At 43.4% G+C, this 16,486-nt stretch overlaps 1 protein-coding gene across 4 annotated transcripts; it reads left to right on the top strand.

The window, feature by feature from the left end:
• Window positions 1-31: 31 nt before the first annotated feature.
• ZNF212 (zinc finger protein 212) lies at window positions 32-14,918 on the top strand. Of its 4 annotated transcripts, none has more exons than XM_057733141.1 (5): window positions 32-203; window positions 10,518-10,826; window positions 10,959-11,085; window positions 12,096-12,185; window positions 12,937-14,918. In XM_057733141.1, exons 1-5 carry the CDS (start codon window positions 180-182, stop codon window positions 13,788-13,790), a joined length of 1,404 nt encoding a protein of 467 aa, XP_057589124.1. In that variant the 5' UTR covers window positions 32-179; the 3' UTR covers window positions 13,791-14,918. The 4 variants fall into 4 exon arrangements, with proteins under 4 accessions (XP_057589124.1, XP_057589123.1, XP_057589122.1 ...); XM_057733140.1 differs by having other exon boundaries at window positions 10,437-10,826; window positions 11,004-11,085; XM_057733139.1 differs by having other exon boundaries at window positions 33-203; window positions 10,437-10,826; window positions 12,940-14,918.
• Window positions 14,919-16,486: the final 1,568 nt, after the last annotated feature.

The following is a 16,486-nucleotide window of genomic DNA, read 5'->3' as shown; positions in this document are numbered from 1 at the left end:
CGGTGAGGACAAGCGCCCGGCGCCCGTCTTGGCCCGGGAGGGCCGAACTCCCATAATGCACCTTGTATCAACACGGCGCTGGGGGCGGCTTCGAGGAGGGGCCGGGGGCGCCCAGCGGACCCGCGCGCAGTGCGAGGCGTATCAGGCGGGGCCCAGGTGTTGGGGGGCTACTGGCAGTCATGGCGGAGTCAGCGCCTGCTCGGGTAAGAGACCTCCTGGCGCGGACCCGCGGGCGCGTTCGGGACAGCGGAGCCCCGGCCGGGGCGGGGCTTCGAGGTGCGGACCCCGGCGGGACTGGGCGTCCGTGTTCCGCGGCTGGCGTGGGTTAACGCCGAGCTCCCCCCGCGACCCCAGCCCCGTCGGTATTCTCCGCGTCGGGCCAGAGCACGCGCCACGCGCCTTCGCCGAGGAACTTCTCGGAGGCTTCTTTCATGTTCTTGGGTTTGCTACCGTCTCGACACGTTTTCTCGCGCCTTAAAGAGAGCCCGTTTCAAGGCTGGTGAGGGGGCTGGATTGGAAACCCTGGGTCCCCGTCTTTGCCACGAACTTGCTCGGTCCTCCGGGGACCCCAGGACTCTGTCTTTCTGCGACCAGCTCATTCTCTGGCTGATGGGTTTCCCTCGTTCCTTTTGCCTGCTCCAGACTCTGTCCAGGCTTGCAGCCGCAGATTGAAGTCAGGCTGGGCGTTTTCTCCTTTGGGGACAGGTGTTACCTGGCTTTTGTCTGTGAAGCTGTTGATCTCTTTCCCTCTTCCCCTCCCCCAGGTGTCCCCACTCAGGGAATGGCAAGGAGTCGGGAAACTGGGTTTCAGCCGTAACTCAGCTCTCAGCTATCCACTTTAGTGATTTTAGGCAGCTGTGTTCACTTTAAGCCTCTGTTTCCTTAGCTGTAAATTGGGAGTGTTGGACTACTTACTAGATGATCTCTAAGGTTCCTGGCAACTCTGACACTCATATTATTACAAAGTGGTGGTTACTTTGATACTACTAGAGGATTTGCTATGGAAAGGGCAGGTGGAGCTTAATTGTTTTTTAGTGCAGCATTTCTCGATCTGGAAACACTTTCAGAATCATGTGAGATCCTTATGAGAATAGAGGGCTAAGGAGATCCTGTAGTGAAAACTTGACCATGAGCTGGATGCCTTGTATTTGATTTTTGTAGGAAGTGGGCAAGAACTAAGAGGGGAAGGATTGGAAGATTTAACACAGTATTAACTTTAAACGAATTATGAAAACAAGGCACAGATGTTAATGATACCACGATATTTACCTCATTTGATTCCTTTAAGCCAAGGTGATCCACTCTAAGACTTGCCTGTTCCTCAGGACCAAATTGTAGTACTAAAGTTGGGCAGGAAGACAAGTTATTAACTTCCAGAGTACTTTTTCCAGACTGGTCAGTGCAGTTACCTACGTGTCTTCAACAGACCTTGATAAAAGGAAGTTTTAAAGATCCTCCAAAATCCCCAAGTGTGCTTTAAGTGATTTATGGATCTGTCATTGCAGAATGTGTTTAAATTGCCCTTGAGCATATTTCTTTTCTTATCTTCACATGAGGACTCTGTGCCTCTCATTTGACAGTATGGCCAAGTGGGTGCCCTGATAAAAACGACTAAAAATGCTGAGGGGGAGAAACAAATGTATTTGAAATGTACTTAGTTATGAATACATGGAGCCCAAAGGCTAAGTGAAAGGGGGAGCTCTTAAGAGGTAAGCAGAGTTCTGAAGCCAACTTTGGGGGAATTTGCTGAACAGTCATCAGTGTTTAATGATCTCAAGGGGCCTGGAAAATAGAAGACAAAGGTGGGGAGCCTAAGATGCCTGCTACTCCAGTCTCATAAAACTGAGACTTCAAAGGGCAACATTTAGGGTGAACTGAAAGTAAGCTATTACCCCCAGGGAGTGATTGCAAAGAAAATCATGTCAAACCTTGGTGCTAACAGATGGGTGCAAGGTGCTCCTTGAGAATTCATGCTGACTCTGAAGTGGGATTATTGCCTGAATTCACACGACCTTGGGATCATTTGAAACCTGGGAAACCTTAAGCCAAGAATTTAGTTTAAAGTAGAACCTCCAGCTATCTATCAGACATAAACACAAATCTTCTCTGAAGGAGTGTACACTTAGACTTCAAATAATTCTCATAGATAAAACTCCAAGAAAGATGAATTTACAATAAAAAGTTATCCAAAAAGCAGTGAAAGGCTATGAGAAAAAGCCAGTAAAATTAATGAGCAACAAAATTAGACTTTCAGAGATTTAAGATATTGCAATTCCAGAAGAAAAACATATTGGAATTCCACTAGGAAACACACACACACAGACACAGTCTGCACTGGAGGCTGTATTTAATGAATAGTTAATGGCTGAGGATATTGTAGAACTGATGCAAATACTAACACTTAGAAGCCCAGTAGATCCCAATCAGGATAAACATAATGAAATCTCTACCTAGACAGTAATAGTGAAAGTACAGACTACAAGGCAGAGAGAATTCTTAAAAGCAGCTAAACAAAAAAGATTAGCTTCAAATGAACCATTGTAAGGCTGATGAAGTTCAGTTTCTCAACAACAGTGGAAGCCAGCCAGCAGTAGAATGATTTCATCGAAGGGCTAAAAGAAAATAATTATGTAATCCCATATTTTTATACTGCACAAAAGTATCTTTCAGAAACAACAGTAAAATAAAGATATTTTCAGACAAATTAAAACTGACAATTTATTACCAATATGCTCTCATTAAAGGAAATTCTAAAGGATATACTTCAGGTACAAGGAAAATTATCTTAAGTGGTAAGTGAAAATGTAAGAAAGTATGATGATCCATTAAAATGGGTAAATCTAAACACCCGTTGACTGAATAAAACAGTAGCAGTCTCTTGTGGGTTAAAAACAAAGGCAGAATTAAAATACATGGCAGCATTGATGTAAAAGTTAGGAAAAGATGATCAGAATTCAGATGTCAAAAGGTTTTTGTAAGTAATTTTTAGGACGAAGTTGGCTGTGTAACTTACAGTTTAAAAGGGGGAATAATAGAATGAGGAAAAAGTCATCTAAAGGCAAGAAAGAAGATGGTATAAATAGCAGAAAGAAGAGAAAAATAAATATAGATCAACAATTACAATAAATATAAATGGACTGAATGTTCTAGTTAAAAGGCAAAGATTGCTAGGATAGGATAAAGTTCAGCAAATGGTTTATAAGAGATACAGCTAAAAGATAACAGCTGTAGAAATGATTGAATATAAAAGGATATGAAAACATGTTCCAGGCTAATACTAATCAAAAGAAGATTGGCTTAACTGTATTAATACTGCTAGAGATAGAGGGCTACTACTCCTTCTGTAATGGTAAAAGACTCAGTTTACCAGGCTGATAGGATGTTTCTAATTATATAGCCTCAAAATATATAAAACAAAAATTGATAGAACTACAGGAAAATTCACTATCATAGTAGAAATTTTAAAATAACCTTAGTATTTTATCAAACAGGAAAAAACTAGTAAGGGTGTAATGCATTCAATAGAACTTTCGGAGAGGATGGAAATATTCTCCCTGCCCTGTTCAGTATAGTAGCCACAAAGTACATGTGGCTATTTGAGCACTTGCAATGTAGTTCAATAGCTGAGGAACTGAATTTTTAATTTAATTTTAATTAATTTAAACTTAAGCATCTGGAACTTCCCTGGTGGTCCAGTAGTTGAGAATCTGTCTTGCAATGCAGGGGACACTGGTTTAACCCCTGGTCAGGGAACTAAGATCCCATATGCTGCTGAGCAACTAAACCTGCATGCCACAACTACTGAGCCTGCATGCTGCAGTGAAGAGCCTGCACGCTGCAATGAAAGATCCCATTGCTGCAGCTAAGGCCTGATGCAGCCAAAAAATAAAAATAAATAATAAAAATTAAAAAATTTAACATTCACATGTTTCTAGTGGCTGTTATATTGGACAGCACAGATATAGAGGATAATATTTTTTTAATCCGTATATCTGTCAATATATAATTTCAATGCTTAGATTAATGAAGAAAAAAGAAGGCAAAAATACCCTATTAGAAATGAAAGTGTACTTGAGGACACGGGGTTGGGAGGGTGCGAAGGGGAAGCTGGGACGAAGTGAGAGAGTAGCATAGACATAGATACACTACCAAATGTAAAATAGATAGCTAGTGGGAAGTTGCTGTATAACAAAGGGAGATCAGCTCAATGATGGGTGATGCTTTAGAGGGCCAGGACAGGGAGGTTGGGAGGGAGTTGCGGGAGGGAATATGGGGATATATGTATAAATACAGCTGATTCACTTTGGTGTACCTCAGAAACTGGTACAAGAGTGTAAAGCAATTATATTCCAATAAAGAGCTTAAAAAAAAAATGAAAGTGTGTTCTGGTGGTTGATGCTGACTGTAGACTGGGACCTTAGGTAGGGTTGTTGAACAGAACATCACCATCACCACCACCATCATCCCTCTCCACGTGGCTAGGGATTCTTCAGGTGTTTCCAGCACCTGCCTGCCTGTGATTTGCTCCACTTGACGTGGATTGGGGCAGATACAAACTGTCCCTGACAAACCCTCCTCTAATTGCAGATTCGTGAACAAATAGATGTTGTTGTCTTAAGCCACTAAATTTTTGGAATTATTTATGATATAGCAGTTGATGATTGTAACAGATACCTATGGAATATATTTAAATATCAAAAGATATTAAAAATACCTTAGAAAAGGAGCATATATGGTTTGTGTGGATTGAAATATTTTATCCTAAAGATGTCACTTCTCAAATTTATCTATAGATTTGATGCAGTGCCAGACAAAATCTCTAAAGATATTTTTGTGAAACCTTTCAAGCTTGCAGACTATCAACAGGCCAAAAATAGTCAAAATACTCCTCTAACATAAGGAGGTGGGACTTGTCATACCAGATGTCAATAATTATCAAAAAAGTTGTGGTCGTTAAGATGGTGATTTTGGTAAAACAGTAGAAAAATTGACCCATAGAACAGAATAGAGATGCAAGAAACAGACTGATTGTATGTATGAAAACTTGATTTATGACAGAGACAGCATTACAAATTAGTGGGTAAATGATGGGTTTTTTCATTGTATAGTATCAGATCTGTTGACTTCTTATATGAAAATTGAGGCTTGCACTGTACACATATACTGTCTCATTTCTAGTTGAGATAAATACTTAAATGTGAAAGTCAAAACTGTCAAATGTTTAAGAAGACAGTATTGTGGGATACAGATTTTTTTTACACCTGACACTAAAAGTTCAAATGACAAAAGAACACTGATAAAACTAAAGCTAAGGACTTTTTATCAAATGATAACAAAGAGACTTTTAAAATGAGGCACAAATAAGGAAAGTTATTTGTAACACATATAACTGATAGAGATTAGTATGCAGAATTTACAGAGAAATTGTGAGACAACCTCATAGCTCCTATGAGAAGTCCAATAACCCAAAAGCTAAATGGATTAAAGCCTTCAGCACTGAAGGGGAAATTTGAATGGCCAATAAACATAAAAAAGAGGCTCATCCATTGTTAATAATCAAGGAAAATGCAGATGAAAATTTGAGGTATCATTTCAGATTTACTAGAGGGACACGAATTTTAGTTTGACAGGAACAAATGTCGATTAAGTTGTGGAACAACCAGAATACTTAGACTTGTGACAGGAGTGAAATTTGTACGAATGCTTTGGAAAACATTTGATGTTATCTGCTTAAATTCAGGATGTGTATATACCCTATGAGCCAACAATTCCCTTCCTAGGAGTATACCCTTGGGAAACTTGCCATGTCCACTGGAAGCCAGGCACAGTTCCATTCATCATAGCACTGTTTGTAATGACAAAGATGGGGAAACATCAGTAGGGGAATGGAAAAATAAATTGTAGTATAGTCACACAATGGAATATTATACAGCAGTGAAAAATGAATTAATTAAAGCCACCTGCACCAACAAGCTATTCCCAGGAGTTGTAGAAGAGTGACTTGCTCATATAAAATCCTAAAACATGCAAAATTAAAAGAATGTATTTTTTTGGAAACATGGTAAAAAAAAAAAAACCAAAAAACCATGAAAAAGGGCAGTTAATAGTGAAAAACCAAATTTGGGATAGTAGTTCAGAGAGTCGCACAAAGGACTGTAAAGGTGACATATAAAACACAGGCACACACAGGCATATCTCATTGTATTGTGCTTTGCTTTATTGCACTTGGCAGATACTGTGTTTCTTACAAATGAAGGTTTGTGGCAACTCTGTTGAGCAAGTCTATCGTCCACCATTTTTCCAACACATTTGCTCACTTGTGTCTTTGTGTCACATTTTGGTAATTCGCAAAATATGTTGAACTTTTTCATTATTATTTATTATGGTGATCGGTTATCTTTGATGTTAATATTGCAAAAAGAAGGCTCAGATGATGGTTAGCATTTTTTAGCTATAAAATATATTTTAATTAAGGTATGTACATTTTTTAAGACATAATATCATTGCATTAGAGTGCAAAATAATGTACTGTACTAGAAAACCAAAAAATTCATATGACTTGGTTTATTGTGATACTTGCCTTATTGTGGTGGTTTGGAACAGAACTCATAATATCTCCGAGGTAAGCTCTGTGTATGTGTATATGTGTGTGTGTGAGTGTGTATACATATATATTTATTCTTAATTTTTTAAACTGAGTGGTGGTTACATGGAGATTTGTTGTCACTACTTTGTATATTTTATATATTATGTAGATATTCTTTTTTAACTATTCAATATTAAAAAGTCATAATATCTCAGTTAGAAGTGGCCTTAAATATCATCTAGTCCAGCTTTATCAGGTATCACTTTAGAGTGTTATTTAATTGATTAGTGTTTTACTCAAGCAGACTGTAGGTTCCTTAACAACAGGGGCTGTGTCTTGTACTTAACGATCACAGGTTTCAGACCATAGCTGCAGGCCCAGTGTAGGATACATGATCTGACAGTATGATACAATATGCAAGCAGGACTGTCCCAGAAAATCTAGAAATACAGTCAGTGTAAGTATACTTTTAAAAATTTCTCACTGCCTTAAGGAATATCCTTACATATGAAATTTAAGAAAAAGATTATAGAGGAATACATGTTTATTAAAACAAGTAAAACAAGCAGTAGTTTATAATCAAAGATTAAAATCTCTCTCTCTCATTTCCTGGGGCTGACTCATGTTAGTGTAGTTTGATGAATATCTTCCCAAACCTTTCTGTGCACGGAAACAAACACATACACATATCTTTTCTTTAGAAAAATGAAGTCATAATAAATATATTTCCCTAAAAGTTGACTTTTAGCCTATCACTGTATGATAAACAACAGTCTTCCATATCTTACATTTAGATCTAATTCATTCTTTTTAACAGGTGTATAACATCATCTTTGGTTGTGCCATAATTTACTTAATTATTCTCTTATAATAGACACCTAGAGGGAGTTCCTTCATCCTCCAGTGGTTAGGACTCTGTGCTTTCACTGCCACGGCCCGGGTTCAATCCCTGGTCGGGGAACTAAGATATCCCTCAAGCCACGTGGCGTGGCAAAAAAAAAAAAAATAGACACCTAGATTGTTGCCAGGTTTTGGCTATTTGAAGGAAAGTTGCCAGTAATTATCTCTGTATGTATGCCACTAAATAATAATGCCGTTTATTTTTTAAGATTCCCATAGTGGTATTACTAGGTGAAAGGGTTTTTAATGACTGTTTGGATATTTTCTTCCCTCCAAGTTTGTAGTATTTTTCATTCCTTCCAGGAATGTTATGAAAGTGCCAGTTTTACCATATGATAGTTGTCTCTGAACACTACTCCCGCCCCTCTCGTTCATATTTCTCTACTTGGTGGGTGAAAAGTGGTTTCACGTGGTTATATCTGCATTCCTGACTGCTGATGTGGTTGTCTTTTCATTTGCTTATTGATACCTGCATTTCCACTTTAGCAAATTATTTATAGTCTGCAGTTTTATCTTTGGGTTACTTTTCTTTCCACTTCATATCCTGTTTACAAATGTTCTCTCCCTGTTTGTTTTTAGACTTTATTTATGGTATCTTTTATGAGAGGTAACATTTTCTCCTTCCTTGACGTTCTAAGCTCTGTTTACTGAGATAAAATTTATATACAGTAAAATTCACTCCTTAGGCATAACTGTAGTTCAGTGAGTTTTGAAAAATGTGTAGCCATCATATTACCAAGTTATAGAATATTGGCATCATCCCCGAAAGTACCCCTAAGTAATTAATTTCCCCCAATCCCAGCCCCTGGCAACCACCGGTCTCTGTTTCTTGTCTCTGGTTTTGCCTTTTCCGGAATGTCATGTAAATGGAATACAGTGCATAGCATTTTGTGTCTGGCTTCTTTCACGTAGCATAGTGATTTTGAGATTTACCCACGCTGCTGGAAGTATCAATGATGCGTTCCTTTTCATTGCTGAGGAGTATTCTGATGTATGGTGTGTCTTTCCTAGGGCTGCTCTAACAAAGTCCCACCAACTAGGTAGCTTAACCAACAAATTTATTGTCTCACAGTTCTGGAAGCTAGAAGTCTGAAATCAAGGCGTCCACTTATGAGGACCGTGAGGGAGAATCTGCTGCACGCCTCTCACCTAGCTTCTCTTGGTGCCAGTTATTTCCTTGATTTGTGGCATCATAACTCCAACCTCGGCCTCCATTTTCACGTGGTCGTCTTCTCCCTGTGTGTGCCTTTACACTGTCTCTTCTCTCAGCGTGTGTGTGTCTCAGTGTCTGTATTTCTCCTACTTTATTAGGAGAATATTAGAATCGCATTGGATTAGAGCCCACCCTCATGACCTAATTTTAACTTGATTACTTGGGAAGACTAGCACCAAGTAAGATCACATTGTGAGGTACTGGGGGTTAGGACTTCCACATATCTTTTTGGGGAGACACAGTTGAACCCATAACATATGAATGGACCGCAGTTTGTTTATCCATTCACGAGTTGGACATTCGAATTGTTTCTGTCATGATAGATAATTTAAAACAAAAGGAAAGAGGAAACTTGGCTTGCCTGCTCTTTTTAGCCTTTGACTATGTGAAAGAGGAGGGATGTTATGTCTCTGCTCAGATCCCAGCCCACCTTCCTGTTTGGAAAAAGTGCTAGCAAGCAACACAGTGCTGGGCCCAGAGAGGAAGGAGGAAACTCGAAAAAACTAGAGACTTAGAGACTTAAGGTTGAAAGCAGAACGTGTGATGAAATGAATTTATCCAGGAATCTAATTTTTTGGGGTCATTTGTATCTTTCTTTTACATTAAACTTTTCTTTAAATCTTTTTTAAGGGGAATGTTTAAGCTTTTGACTCATATGCTCAATAATGAACTGAGTTGGCTAACTGGAGTAGGTCATGGCCAAACTTAAGTGTTCAGTTCTGTGCCGATTGCTTTCGTCTTGTCCCTTCTCTCTCCAGGCCATAAGCTTTGGCCCTAGCAGTTCTTTCAAAGATATTTTCCTTTCAGTATCTTGTTCTCAATGTGCTCATTATGGCTAGAGAAGCACCCTTGAATATAAAGTGTGTCCTGTTTAAAAGAATATGAAGCTTGCCGAGGTTTAGGACTGAAATGAACATGCAGTGGGACAGTGGGGGCAAGAAGACAGCTCAGGAAGACTTCCCAAGGGTTGGTGTTCGTAATTCTGAGCTTTAGCCACAGTGAGTTTTCTACTGTTAGGGTCAGACCATAAAAATGTGAAGTCTGAGGACGATGTCAGACTTAGTCAAGTCATTTAAGTAAATGTTTATGAAGGAATTAGTTTTCACTATACTAGTTGTTAGGGTGTAAAGATGGATGAAGTGAGTCTTGTTGGTCCTCCTAAGGAATTTTGTCTTAATTGTGCAGAGCCGTTGAAAGGTTTTCAGCAGGGGTCATGTGATCAACTATGAAGTCTAGCAGGAATGTGGAGTTGAGTGTGGATGTAAATTACATCATTTATCAGAGCAAAGTATTACAAATAGTCCAAAATATCAAATGGAAAGAAATTGGCTTAAAAAATGAATACTGACACAGGAAAGTCTTACAGAACATGCTGACTGTGAAACACGGGTAACAAAACATGTACAATATGATTGCAATTTTGTTGAAAAAGAAATAAGTTAAAAGATGAAAAAACTTATAGGAGATACACCAAAATTCCAACAGCTTATTTCTGGATGGTAGTATTTTACATACGTTTTTCTTGCTGCTTTTTTGTTTTTTTCTTGTTACGTTGTACGTGTATAATTTGCAGTATCAGAATATAAAAAGCACGTGCTTTTTAAATTAAAAAAAAACTAGTAGAAACTAGGTGCTGTAAGCGCTCCTGGACCCACTGGACCCATTGTGTTTTTTAACCTGTTGTTTGGAAGTGACACTGACCGCCTGACCCTGTGCCTGGTTCACCTGGTTCTTCAGCACAGGAGGAAGCGCTGCTCCACCCCTTTGACTTCCTCCACGCCGCCCCCTCAAGCAACTGAGAAAAGCTCCTATTTGCAGACCACAGAGATCTCACTCTGGACCGTGGTGGCCGCTATTCAAGCCGTGGAGAAGAAGATGGAGTCCCAGGCTGCCCGCCTGCAGAGCCTGGAGGGGCGGACTGGGACGGCTGAGAAGAAGCTGGCCGACTGCGAGAAGACGGCCGTGGAGTTCGCAAACCAGCTGGAGGGCAAGTGGGCGGTGCTGGGGACCCTGCTGCAGGAGTACGGGCTGCTGCAGAGGCGGCTGGAGAACATGGAGAACCTGCTGAGGAACAGGAACTTCTGGGTCCTGCGGCTGCCGCCGGGCAGCAAGGGCGAGGCCCCCAGGGTAAGCCTTGAGGGTTGAGAGTCAGACCAGAGGGGGTGGGCCCAGCCCTTTGTTAGTGAAGATTCTCAGTAGCTGGCTTTTCCCTTGTGGCTTTGATAGGAGGCACTCATTGTATGACATTTGTGATTTCAGGTGTCCAGGTCACTTGAAAATGATGGAGTCTGTTTTTCAGAGCAGGAGTGGGAGAACCTGGAGGACTGGCAGAAGGAGCTCTACGCAAATGTGATGAAGAGCAACTACGAGACTCTGGTCTCTCTTAGTAAGTAGCAGTTTTCTCCCTAGAATTCGCTCTCACACACCCTGCAGGTCCTGGCCAAGTAGCTCGTGACCTGGGCTACACATGTGACTCTAGTGGGCTGTGGGTCCTTTCTTGACCTCAGCTGGGTTGAGAAATGGGAGTCTCCAGGCCCTCAATTTAAGAAAACTTTTGGAAAGTTCTCAGTGTTGTGTATTTTGTATTTCTTCTCTGTGCTCATGGAGTCAGTTCTTGGTAATATTTATGAATAGATAAGATGTCATAGTGTGTTTTAGAGTGTAACACGGCTAGGGTTTTTCATTCTGCTTTTAATACTTAGGACTGCTTGACAAAAATCCTTTGAAACCTGGGATGGACAGGCAGCAAACAATGTTTCTTGGCGTTTACCTGGAATTGCAGCTGGTCCTTGTGGTCTCAGTGTTCATTTTGTGTTAATTAGAAGCTCTGCTTGATAGATGTATGTCTTTATATGTAAAATATAGGCTATTACATAATAAATGCATTTTGTTTAGTTGACAAAATCCTTTAGTCCGTGGAGGATTGTCCAGAGGGCCAGTGTGCCTGGAGTGGAGTGGAGGGGCAGGGAGAGTAGTAGATGGGTCAGCGGGGGGACTGTGTGACCTCGGCTGGGTCACGTGTTCTGCTGGTGGCTGTTTCCTTGTCTGTCACAGTGGGGGATAGCAGTGCTGACCTTAGCTTGCCGTGCTGTAGCCCCGATGGAGTTAGACACCTGGAAAGGAGCCCGTGTCTGTGGGAGGTGTTGGGAGGAGAGCAGTGGCTCTAGAGCCTGCCTGCCTGCGCCTCATGTGGCTGAGAAGGCGCGTTGAAGGCAGCAGTTGGCTGAATGTGTCATTCGCATTGGCCATTGTTTTCTAATTGTCCCAAACTGCTAGGGGAAAGAGACTTTGAATCTTTTGAAGTTTTAATATCAGCTCCTTGACATTGGTCACCTTGTTCATCGGCAAATGACCAGTACTCTCTCCTGGGCTCATACTGTGCCGTTTCCAACCCAGAGGTGCTTGGCCAGCCAGAAGGAGAAGCGGAGTTGGGTACAGAGATGCTGGGTGACTTGGAGGAGGAAGACTCTCGTGGTGTCCACCGAGGTGAGTGGCTGCAGAATATTGCACACCTGTCCCTGCTCCCTGCAGCCTATAGTGAGCTTTCCCACTGCTAAATTCCAAACAATGATTGTTAGTAACCTCATCTGGCATTTATTCTAAACTCCTTGATGATTACGTTAGTTCGCCTATTATATGTGTATCTTACCTGCTTCACTGTTGTGTGGCGCCCTTAGGATTCACGGCCGCGTCACACTTCTGTGTGCCCTACAGGGTAGTGTGTCTGATAGGCTTTAGTAAGTCTCCAGGAGTGGAGCTAAGTGGGTGAGAGGTAGGAGAAACTATTGTAAACCAGGTAGTTTGGGGAGAAAATGCAGGAAGAAGAGAGCTGGATGTATGAATTTTTAAGCTATAGGTTTGTGTTTTAATTATTCACAATTATTATTTTAACACTGTGTAACACTGAAATTAGCTTAGGTGTTACCTATGTATATTTTACCATTTACCACAGAGATTAAATACAAATTTGTGGAGAAACTTGGAGAATATATAACATTGTTCTGTCAGAATAACATACTCAGATTTCTAGTCAGTATGTCTCTACCTGAGTATAGGGTTAGTTTTTCAGGTCTTGCAACCCAGTCAGTCTCATCCTTTCCCAAATTATCCTAATTCCCTGGATCCTGGGGTACTTTGATTTGAGCCTTTCTGAAATTCACAGATGTTTATTTAGCTCTGAAAACACTGAAGGTGCTAGAATGTGATCTTTTTTTGTGGCTTTTCTTTCTCTTGGCAGCAGACAGGGTTATGATCAAGCAGGAGGCGCAGTACACGCAGGACAGCTCTGCTGATCTTCCCGGGGACTTCTCAGGCGTGGCCGAAGAGCACGCTTTCCTGAGCCCGGTGCAGGCGGACCTCTGGGATGGTCAGGGCGGTTCTGTCCTCTTGGAATCATGTCCCGGGGGCACTAATCCAGAGGAGCCCACTGAGGGCAGTAGAGACCCTAGAACTCTGGGCTGCCCCCCGAAGCAGAAGTCTAATAGGCAGCTGTCCCTGGGTCAGGGGTGTGGGCAGGGCCTGAAGCTGAAAAGGGACACTACTGGCCCCTACGAATGTTCCAAGTGTGAGGCCAGCTTCCGCTGTAAGCAGCAGCTGGCTGCACATCTGCGGACCCACTCGGGGTGGGAGTCTTACGCAGCCTCGGAGCCAGAGGAGAGCCTTCGGCCCCGGCCCCGACTTAAGCCCCCGTCCCGGAAGCCGAAGCTGCATCAGTGCGACGTGTGCACGAGGAGCTTCAGCTGCCGGGTGAGCCTGCTGACCCACCAGCGCTGCCACCTGCAGGAGGGGCCCAGTGCCGGCCACCGGGTCCAGGAGCGGTTCTCGCCCAACAGCCTGGTCGCCCTGCCTGGCCACATCCCTTGGAGGAAAAGCCGGAGTTCCCTCATCTGTGGTTACTGTGGCAAGAGCTTCAGCCACCCGTCTGATCTGGTGCGGCACCAGCGCATCCACACGGGTGAGCGGCCCTACAGCTGCACTGAGTGTGAGAAGAGCTTTGTCCAGAAGCAGCACCTCCTGCAGCACCAGAAGATCCACCAGCGGGAGCGGGGTGGGCTAGCCCTGGAGCCCGGAAGGCCTAATGGCCTGCTTTAGGGGTGCCAGCCCCTCGCCCAACTGGGGGGGGGCAGAGGGGGCTGGCACTGTCCCCCCAAAGAGACACTGTAGAGTCAGGGACTGACTGCTTCCTGAGGGGAGTCACTTTGATTTGCTTTCCCTTGACCAGGCGCCAGGCCAAGCCCAAAGGCTGTCCTGAAAACCGTGGAAGGGGAGGAGTCTGGGCCAGGCCTCTCCTGCTGTCTTTACCCTGCTGCCGAGTTGGCCATCTCCTTGGCACTGTCCAGTTTTCCCATCTGAACTGGTAGTCATGGGCTGGGGTTGGCTCTCTGAGCCTGCAGGGCTAGTGGCCTGTTCCAGGGCCCGTCCTGGCATTCAGGTCTTCCCAAGGGTTGAGTCAGGCCAAAGGAGTGAGCAGGTGTGTGGAAGCACAGCCCTCTAGTTCCTCTTCTTTTGTAGTCTCCTTGTTAATAACAAGTAGACGAAATAATTTAAATGAACTGCTTACCCTGCTCTGAAGAACCTTTTTTTGGAATTAGATATTAGTTGGTTAAAAAGTCTGACACTTTTTAAATTTCCAGAGTTGTAGAAATTGTTCCTAACGTGGGGAATGGGCCTGCCCTCTAGGAGGGAATCATTTATGGGGCTCTTTTAGCCCACCCACATTTAGTTAGGCCAGAGATCAGGGCGTAGTGCCTGGCTCCCTCTTGTAGGGGTCCTTGGCACTCTTGAATGGGGCTGACTGACCAAGAGGAAGAGAGTAGTAGGGGTAGACCCCAAGCCCCTGCTGGGAATGCAGGGTCCTGTAAAGGAGCTGAGATATGGTGCTGCTTCTGGATTTCTCTCTGCCCGTTCATCCCGTCCTCGCTGTGGTTCTGCAGCCTCCCAGGGTAGAAGACTACTTAAGGCTGTTCAGCTCGTACCAGTGGTTACTTGAGTTGGTTCCTATTATACCAGTTGTTTCTTGAGGTTGTCCAGGTCAGACACTTGCCACAGTAGTTCTGGGATTGACTATTCCTGAGATGATGGAGAAAAAGTGCACAGATACCTGTCCCTCAGGAGTGTTGAATGCCTGCCCCCCTATTGTTCGGGGAGATGGGAGTGGGCTCCTGGGTCCTATGTGAGTGTCCCCTTTGATGTTTGCAGTTGCCTAGAATAAAACTTGCTACTAGCAAAAAAAAAAGTGCTTCTTTTTGATATTTTTCTCCATTTGTCAAGAATACCCTCCTGGGGCCAAGATGGAGGCGGTGCCAGACCTGGAGCAGTGCACCTGATGGCACAGCTGGCCTGCATCCTTCCTTAAACCTAGGGAGACGAGAGGAGGGCATGTATGGGAATTTTCACCAACACCCATGGTGGTTGCAGGCTGCAGACAGTCTGAGTGTCTGAGTTGTTGGGAGGTGGAAAGTCGAGGGGGCAGGTTAGATGCTGTGGGCGCACTAGGAGTCCTGGGGAGCAGGTAGGAACATTGGCTTAGGTGCACACGTGGCTGTGTGGGTCCATCCTAAACATACAGTGCTGAGTGGCGAATGTAAGAAATTGAATGAGATCTGTAACAATACCAATTCTGTAAATTAAAAACGCATGTACAAAATGTTCATTTTGTAAGAACACATAGAAGCAAAAAGTTATATACAGGAATTACAGTTGTTCATGGGAGGAGTGAGTGGGATATGGGGTTAAAAAGGAACAAATTAAATAGAGAAAAACGAGCTTGGTCGCTGTAAGGTAAGAGATTATCTTGGTGTAGAAACGGAACATGGAAGTTGTCATAGGGCAGTGCTGTGAGAGGCACTCAGCCTCATCTCACGGAGGAAAACCACTGGAGCATCTCTCCTAAGCCCCTTCTCCAGTCTTCTACCCGTGAGCTTTTGCATTAGAGATACCCCCTTATCCCATTCTGGAGTATTCTTACCTCCCAAGGAGTGCTTTAATGTGACCAGCCTTTGCCTTACATCGTGGGGAGAAAAGCCGAGTTAGGGTCCTATTTCTCCAGGAAAGTTGGGTTCTTCTTGAGGCAGGGAAATGATTGCATTAAGCCATCAGACTAGTGTAATAATGGCTGATGTGCACTGAGCACTCACGTGCTAGTCACTGTTTTAAGTTCTTCACCTAAAAATGAACTTAATCTTCACAAGACCCTATGTGGTGGGTATAATTATTACTCCATTTTACACGTGAGATGCGGGAAGAGACCCAAGAGGTGACACAGAAGCAGAGGTGGCTGTGAACCGGGCCATCTTGCTTCAGAACCCACACACTTGACCACAGGGTCTGCTGCTTCTGGTTGACCATGATTAAGTATAAGTACCTCGTGTTTGGGTTGGATTCTAAGTCCTTGTTACCCGAAGTGTGGTCTCTGCACCAGCAGCATTGGCACCCCCTGGGAGGCTGGTACAAATGCAGACTCTGAGACTCGCTGAATCAATCTGCATTTAACAAGATCTCCAGCTCATGCTCTGCACACAGAATGCACTGTTTTAAGTGATAAAAAAAAATCTTGCCTGCTTTAAACTATCCATGGGACGTCTGCTGGGTGATGAGAAGGCAACAGGCAATGCAACTGCCTGAAGGACAGGGATGATCAAGTTAGAAAGACTTCTATCAACACATAGCGACTTCCCTGCTGGTCCAGTGGCTGGAACTCCTGGCTCCCAGTGCAGGGGGCCCAGGTTCCATCCCTGGTCGGGGAGCTGGATCCCCACATGCATGCCACAACTAAGAGTTCGCATGCC

Source organism: Hippopotamus amphibius, chromosome 4 (genome assembly GCF_030028045.1).
Source record: "Hippopotamus amphibius kiboko isolate mHipAmp2 chromosome 4, mHipAmp2.hap2, whole genome shotgun sequence".
NCBI classification, from domain to species: domain Eukaryota; kingdom Metazoa; phylum Chordata; class Mammalia; order Artiodactyla; family Hippopotamidae; genus Hippopotamus; species Hippopotamus amphibius.
This window is presented reverse-complemented; position numbering and strand designations above follow the sequence as displayed.